This window comes from Zeus faber (assembly GCF_960531495.2).
Source record: "Zeus faber genome assembly, chromosome: 2".
Taxonomy (NCBI): domain Eukaryota; kingdom Metazoa; phylum Chordata; class Actinopteri; order Zeiformes; family Zeidae; genus Zeus; species Zeus faber.
In genome coordinates this window covers 28,468,020-28,475,625 of record NC_137189.1, presented here as the reverse complement: position 1 = coordinate 28,475,625, position 7,606 = coordinate 28,468,020, and the positions used below count along the sequence as shown (strand labels likewise).

The 7,606-nt window shown below is 42.1% G+C and overlaps 1 protein-coding gene across 2 annotated transcripts; it reads right to left on the bottom strand.

Annotated features, from left to right (window-relative positions):
- Positions 1-952: 952 nt before the first annotated feature.
- rgn (regucalcin) lies at positions 953-7,195 on the bottom strand. Of its 2 annotated transcripts, none has more exons than XM_080020681.1 (8): positions 7,161-7,195; positions 5,769-5,938; positions 5,228-5,410; positions 3,045-3,133; positions 2,533-2,647; positions 2,306-2,437; positions 1,524-1,669; positions 953-1,300 (listed from the first exon to the last, which is right to left on the bottom strand). In XM_080020681.1, the coding sequence occupies exons 2-8, from the start codon at positions 5,929-5,931 to the stop codon at positions 1,250-1,252; spliced, it is 879 nt and encodes a 292-aa protein (XP_079876807.1). In that variant the 5' UTR covers positions 5,932-5,938; positions 7,161-7,195; the 3' UTR covers positions 953-1,249. The 2 variants fall into 2 exon arrangements, with proteins under 2 accessions (XP_079876807.1, XP_079876806.1); XM_080020680.1 differs by lacking the exon at positions 7,161-7,195 and adding an exon at positions 6,960-7,131.
- Between the last annotated feature and the right edge of the window lie 411 nt (positions 7,196-7,606).

Here is a 7,606-nt window from a genome sequence, read left to right as displayed (position 1 = left end):
TTTGTGCACGCACCACGTCCCTCATTCACCGATTTTCAAACCTGTCACTCACGTAGTGTTTGAAGAGTTCAAACACAGTTTACCAGGCACTGGTTTCAAAAGCTTTATGTCCTGATAAAGAGTGAGCGAAGAGAATGTTTAACTACTCAATTGAGCAAGTTTCAAAGATTTATTAACGTGTTCCTTGTGACTGAATTTGACTTAATTGATGTTATTTTGTAATTGTATTTTGTATTGTTTGATTCAAAGGGAGAACACATGCATTTAGGCCATCTTTGAATTTGCACATGGATATTTTATATTTTGTTTATTTCTGTTGGACAAGCATTTACAACTTTATATTTGGGACATTTGGATATTGACTTTCGTCTTGCTCTGCTTATTTCAACAATAAATCTAATTGTATGAAGTTACTGAGTACTTGAGTAGTCTTTTCACAAAATACTTTCTTCTACTGAAGTTATTATTTGTTTGACTACTTTTACTTCTACTTCTACTTGAGTCATTATTATTTTAAAGTAACAATACTTTTACTTGAGTACAGTTTTTGGCTAGTCTACCCACCACTGAACAGCTGTAAAGGGGATATTGCGTCTGTTACTAGTCTGCAGAGTTACAGATTATGGGCTGTAGACGAGGCTATGCAAAGACAGTAGAGTCAATACATTCAAAGGTAGACGAAAAGAAGGCGACGTGCTCTCTGGACAATATACAGTAAGCTAACCAACATGTGCAAGGAATTGCACATGTTGGGGGTTTTCATTTTTGGTAACGCAAAAGTACTCGAAGGTGTAGTTTTTCTCAGTGGGTAACGCTGTAACGTAACAAGTTACTTTTTAATGGCAGTAATCTTGTAATATAAGAGGTTACTTTAAAAAGTAACGTTACCCAACACTGGTAAACACAAATTCACACACAGAGCAGTAATTTACAGATTTATTCACGTTAACAAATTGCATGTAGTGAAGTTTTATTCGTAAAACTTTTTTTTCAGTTCTGTTCTTGTGCTATTTTTTTTTTTTAAATCACTGTGTAAAATAAATTACAATATTATATAAATTACATAAAATTACAAAACTATAAAGCAGCTTCTGTCATTTAAATTCGTTACAGAATTTTAGGCTGATTTAACTGGTATTTTATAGGATTTAACTGGTATTTTAATAGCATTTAACTGGGATGCTTTTGTGCCCGTGTTAATCAGCCCGACAATCAATCCTTTGTCAATCAAACATCTCACTCCCTCGGTTTAGCCAGCAAATGAGTCTGAAGGACGACCTTTGACCCCGAGACCAGAGACCTGGAGAAAACACACACACACACACACACACACACACACACACACACACACACACGCACACGCGCACACACGCACACACGCACACACCAAAATAAAAAAACAATAAATAAAATAAAACTAATATAGAAAGCATTCTTTTTGATATATTATTTTACTTTATAATAACTACATTTATCATAACGCTTTAATTTTGTTAATTTTGTAATCATATTCTCCCTCTCACCTTGAAGGTACAGCCTGCCAGAGGTTGCTGGTTCAAGTCCAGTCCCAGGCCAGCAGAGGTCACGTAGAGGTCGCTGTACTGAGGACCGCCGAAGCAGCACGAGGTGGTCTTGGATGCAGGTAGACAGACGGTCTGTAGCCTGACACCTGGTGCAGACAGACGGGTGCATGCTTGGTGCTGAGCTTGGCATCCTGCCGGCAGCATGCTTCTCTGACCTCCATGCAACCCTGACCTCCATGCGACCCTCACCTCCATGCTTCCCTGACATCCTTGCTTCCCTGACATCCTTGCTTCCCTGACTGCCGTGTGACCCTGACCTCCATGCTTCCCTGACCTCCATGCGTATAACTTTGTCATGCGACCCAAATCTCCATTATTCCCTGACCTCCATGCGACCCCACTCTGGGGACAACAGCCAATACTTCCGGGGTTCTGGTGTAGTCAGTGGAAACCCAGGCCAAGACTTCCTCTTCCCAGTGCCCTTCATTGTGTACCGTCCGATTAGCAACTTGAGACTCGAGAACGGTGTTGGAATTGAGAAACGACGTCTAGGACTGGATTGTTTCACAAGTAGTAAGCAGGATATTAAAAACAAAAGCCCATAAAAAGCTAGATCGTCGTCAGGCCCATGGTTCCCCGAGATTGCATTTCGGCCAATGCGTTCCGCCTCTTTTGCTCTCCACACGGACTGTAAACAATGTTGGCACACAGAAGAAGTAGTCTTGGCTTGCACCGGAACCCCAGAAATATTAGCCGTTGAGTTTCAGTCCGTCAGCACTGACCGGTGTTTGGGTCGATGTGTATCACTCTTCCTCCGTTGAAGCAGGCGACCCAGAGTCGTCCTTCAGCGTCGACACACAGACCGTCTGGGATCCCCTCATCACACTCCATCTGGTACACCACCCGACGATCACCTGCACACACGCGCACACACACACACACGCGTCTATTAGTGTCTGTATTACTGTGTATGAATGTGTGTATTAGTGTATATTGATGTGTGTGTTACTCAGGGCTCCAGTGTTCAGATCGTAGCTGAAAGCGTCCACAGTGAAGTTCAAACTGTCGATGTAGAAGAACACGCTGTGATCCAGAGACCAACCCAGACCATTAGAGATACTGACCTGGAGAGAGAGAGAGAGAGAGAGAGAGAGAGAGACAGTTACCTGTCTGTCTTATTCCCAGAACAAGGAGAAGAGGGGAAGAGAGCTGAGAAGGAAAGGAGAGAAGAGAAGAGATGAGAATGGAGGGAGAGGAGAGGAGGATGTAAGAGAGGAGGAAAGAAGAAAGGGAGGAGGAGGAGGAGGAAAGGATGAGAGGGGAAAACAGGATAGGAAGAGAGGAGAGAGGGAGAGGAAGGAATGAGAGGTGAGAAGAAATACAAGAGCAGCAGAGTAGGAGAAAGGAGGAGTAGAGGCAAGGAGAAAGGAGGGGGAGGAGGAGAAAGGGAGAAAGGAGGAGGAGAGAATGAAAAAGGAGGAGAGGGAAGGAGATACAGTAAGAGAAAGGAGGAGTAGTTACCTGGTTGAAGTGTTTGGTTACAGTCAGATCAGAGTTCAGACTGTACAGTGAACCCTGTTTCTCACCTGGACACTCTATCGCCATGGTACCTTCACATGCCAAAAAATAGATCAATATATATAAACAAACATGCTTAAAATAATGTACATTGATTGATAAAATATACACATAATAAACACACATACATTAGGAGTGATTCAAATCAAATCCCATTCCTCTGTATGGGTGGAGCACAGGGATCAACACTTACTTTTAAACGCGGTTGCCAGGCTGGCAACCAGGCATCAGCTTTTGGTTGCCGAAACTAAAGTTTACGTCAGCTTCAGAATGAAAATGTGACATAAAATTAGTGTTTAAAAGCTTAATTACAGTTACCGTCAAGACAGACAGGAGCTGTGATAACACTACTCTTCTGGTCACACTTAGCCTGCGTCTCTGTCTCTTTCTTACACCCACATGTACATTATATGCTCACCACACAGACAATAAGAATCTCCACAGTCCTGTTTGTCGCCTCATTGTTAACAATGGTAAATTCTAATTTTCATCTTTCCATTTTAAAGTAGCTCTGCACCAGGTGAGGTCTGAGCCATGGTTTTGGGGGGGGGGGGGGTTTGGTCTAGTTTTAACTAAAATGTTTTTTCACACATAGTTTTAGTTAACTGTACAGAGATGCAAACACATGTCTGGTGTAAAAAGGGTCTGAAATATACTATACGAGGGTTTTCCGAGTTCCAATGAACGCGTCACTTCCGATATGCATTCGATTTTTCCGAGCTCGTGAACGCAGCATTGCTTCCTGCTTGCTGCGGAAGCCAGAGACTAGAACCTCGTCCGCATCTCAGTTCTAACCTTGTATCAGAGAACAAGTCCTCCAAGTTGATCGCAGATGGCATAATCTGAGACGGATAAAAAATAAAAAATGCGATGGTAATTCCTAACCAGCCGCAAAATCACACAGAAGCTACAGAAGCTGCGATTGGAGCAATGGACTAGGCTTGAGCCAATATTTGATGATATAAAATATTGCAATATTTGCCCCATCCGTCCGTCTGTCTGTCCCTCCATCCATCCATCCATCCATCCATCCGTCCATCCCTCCGTCCATCCATAGGACAAGGGGAGCAACGGGCAGAGCAGCGGAGCGCACAAACAAAGCTCATTTACTTGCGCGTACAAAGAGGACGTATGCGGACGTATGCGTGCAACAGCAAGGAAGCAGATGGAGGATTTGGACATGTTGGCGCTCGTGGCCCAGTGAAAATATCTTTTAATAATTGTTGAACAGAGTTGCCTAGTCTCACGCTTTGACCGTGACCGCATATAAACCAGTTCACACGCTCACTAGCCACACCTGTTTTTTCTCATGCTGAGAATCCCAAAATAAGTAAAATAAGTAATATTTCCTGACCCGCGCTTGCACACACTGTTCACTTAGTGAACGGGAGATCCTTTCCGTGCGCACGTTACGTGAACGCACACGTGTAAGTTCCTAGTTGGAGTGGTATAATGCGATGCGTTCTCTCCGATCCGGCATAAAAGTTCACGTTTCTCTAGAGAAAACGTATACAGAGTGTTTTTATTGTAGATGTATTTATTGTAATTGAATGAAACCCAAAAAGCGCCATGCACAACTGTGCGTAACAAGAACACTTTCTTAGTCGCTCGCTCACCCCCATCAACGACAATATTGTGTATCGTGGTATTTGGGCGGGACTGCATCACGGTATAACATTTTTTGATATCGGCCAAGTGTACAATTGACCAAACTATATCGTCAACTCCAATGAGTTCACAAATTCACGAATAGACATATTGGAAAAAAGTTTGTTTTGCATCTTTATTGCATTTTTAATTATGGGGATTTGTGTTATTAAAATAATATTTTATCTATTCTTCCTGACTTTGTTTTTTGTTAAATTAGTGGCGAGGAGTTGTGTCGACTATGAGGAGTTTCTATTTATTTATTTAAATTTTAACTTACCTCAATGTCTCTTACATAAATGAAAACCTGACATTTAAATTTAGAATCTTGTTCTTTATCCTCAAGTGTAACCTGATAATCTGACTGACAGACAGACGGACTGTCAGACAGGTAAACAGGCAGGCAGACAGAGAGACAGATAAACAGACTGACAGTCAGACAGGCAAGCAGACAGATAAACAAACAGACAGACAGGTACCAGCCAGCAGTCGTCCGGCAGGGTCCACCTTCCCGTCGTTGAAGCGGTTCGTCAGCTCGCACTGCTCCACCTCCGCCAAGGGGCTCGCCGTCTGCGTCGACCAGTCAATGGCCATGAAGCTGCGCCCCACGCCCGCTACGTAACCACCTGACCTGCGGGGAACTGCGAACCCTACCGTGTGTTCTGAGAGAGAGAGAGAGAGAGAGAGAGAGAGAGAGAGAGATGTTATCGATTTGTCTCTATCGCTCTATCTATTTATTCATCCATCTCTCTCCCTCTGTTATGCACAGTGAATATCAGTGAATATTAAGCCAATGTTCGAAATGAACAGAAAAACAAAAACAGACAGAATCTGAATTGGATTATTTTCCATCAGTTGTGTTGAGGCAAATGAACTTGTCTAGTCACAATTGTATGTAGCACTCTTCTTCAGCAGGTAGACATGTATTATTATTATTACAGGTTTTATTTTAAGCCACCTGTGAGCGTGGCATGAAATAAAACATGCCAACCAGGTCCTTGGTTGCTAGTTGCCGCTCACCCGTCGCCATGGACTGGATGCTGTTGGTGGCAGAGCTCCAGCGGTGGATCTTCTGTCCGACGATGTCGACATAGAGCAGCGTCTGGTCTGACTCCTCCCACACCGGCCCTTCTCCGATCAGACAGCTCTCCTTCACCACACACTCCACCCTCACTGAAGACATGGCCACGCTGGGGGACAGGGACGGAAAGTTCGGCTCTTTTTGGGGATTCAGCTCTTTACAAGTGACCCGGTAAAAAGATTTCTTCATTTGGAATCAAACTCTTTGTTCCTTTGATTCAGTCCGGTGTAACAAGTGTCAGAAGAAGAGTCGGTTCGGCTCTGAGTTGTGAATGGAATTATGACAAGAATGATTATTTCTGTCAAAATTAAATGTTTAGAGAGAACGAAAAGTGTAAATCAGTCACATTTGCTCGCCTGCGTGATTCGCGACTCTTCGACTATTTTCGCTCCAGGTTCGAGTCCCGGTTCAGCCAGTGTGCCTGGCTGAAGATACCGAAACAAACAAACCACTCTTATTCTGGAGTGACTCCAGACTCCTGAGTCATTTAAAAGATTTGTTCATCACGACCGCATCCTTTTTCGAGTCTTGCGTTGGTACTGGGGGACACCGGCGTTCCTTGAAAGCTGCAGTAATAGTATAGTGTGTACTGTCTGACACTTCTGTCCAATTCAATGCTCCACAAACTGCAGAACAAATTGCACAACTTCCGGAATATGAATTTTCTGATGCAGCGGTGTATGTTTACTGTTCATTCTTTAAGGTTCAATGCCAACACGCAGTTTACTGTTTAAATGTTGTGTTGTTTTTTTATCGTTTTTGTATTGTCTGCGTGATTGGCGGGTTCATTTTTTCATCTGGCACTGTTCCTCCACAGAGCGCTTCAGTCAATCAATCCTCGCTCATCAATTGTCAATCAATAAATAAGACTAAGTTGTAAAACAAATATCTATTTTTATTAAATGCATTTATTTATTAGTCGTTTGCTTTCTCCTTCTTCTCCTCATTATTATCATTATCTGACAGCCTTTTATCAATTCAATCAAAAGCATTTTAAGTTGTATACTGTCTCTAAAAGGTGCTATCCAAAAAGGTTTTTGTATTAATATCATTATTATTATTATAAAATACAAGATATGAAAACTAAATCTGTGTTTGTGTTGTACCTGTACCTGTACCTGTACCTGTACCTGTTTTTCCGCAACCTGTTTGGCTGGACCGTGTACTTTGTTCAAGTTCAAGTTCAAGTTCAAGTTCGAGATTATTTGTGACATACATACGTATTTACACTTTACACGTGTACTTTGAAGTTCACACTTCGTGACAGACAACGCTAAAACTACTTTTGCTGCAAAGACGACGCGAAGAAATGACGACGCGACCTCGTTTACCTTCCCTGAAGTTTGGCAAGTTCGGACACTTCCGGTTTGTGACGTCATCCACCGTGACTGACCACGTCACTGCTCGGCCCAGTCCGACGGAAACACCTTGAAATAAATAAAACCCCCTCATGTCCCCAATGAAAGCATGAAGTTAATACCCTTGTTGTATTATAGCAGTCAAACAGTCAAAGTTTATTTATTTTTTTGTTTATTTATAATTAAAGCCAAATTTATATAAATATATATTTTTAAAACAGAGAGTCCACAAAATGTATTAAAAGAACAAGAAATATTGAAGAGTGGATCAGGAAAATGTTGAATGTGCAAAACATGAATTATTATATTTTTATGTTTGTATCTGTACATGTTTGCACCAGTTTGCAACCTGCTAAAGCAACATTATGTAACGTTTTACCTTAAAATAAACAGCTTCAAAATCATTCTGAAGGTGCACT

Bases quoted from the DNA above. Each gene is read 5' to 3' on its own strand.
- rgn (XM_080020681.1), bottom strand. From the start codon at position 5,931: ATGTCTTCAGTGAGGGTGGAGTGTGTGGTGAAGGAGAGCTGTCTGATC. The intron at 2,648-3,044 runs GTAACTACTCCT...CTCTCTCTCCAG, and splicing joins TAACCAAACACTTCAACCAG to GTCAGTATCTCTAATGGTCT. The intron at 2,438-2,532 runs GTAACACACACA...GCGTGTGTGCAG, and splicing joins TCTGAACACTGGAGCCCTGA to GTGATCGTCGGGTGGTGTAC.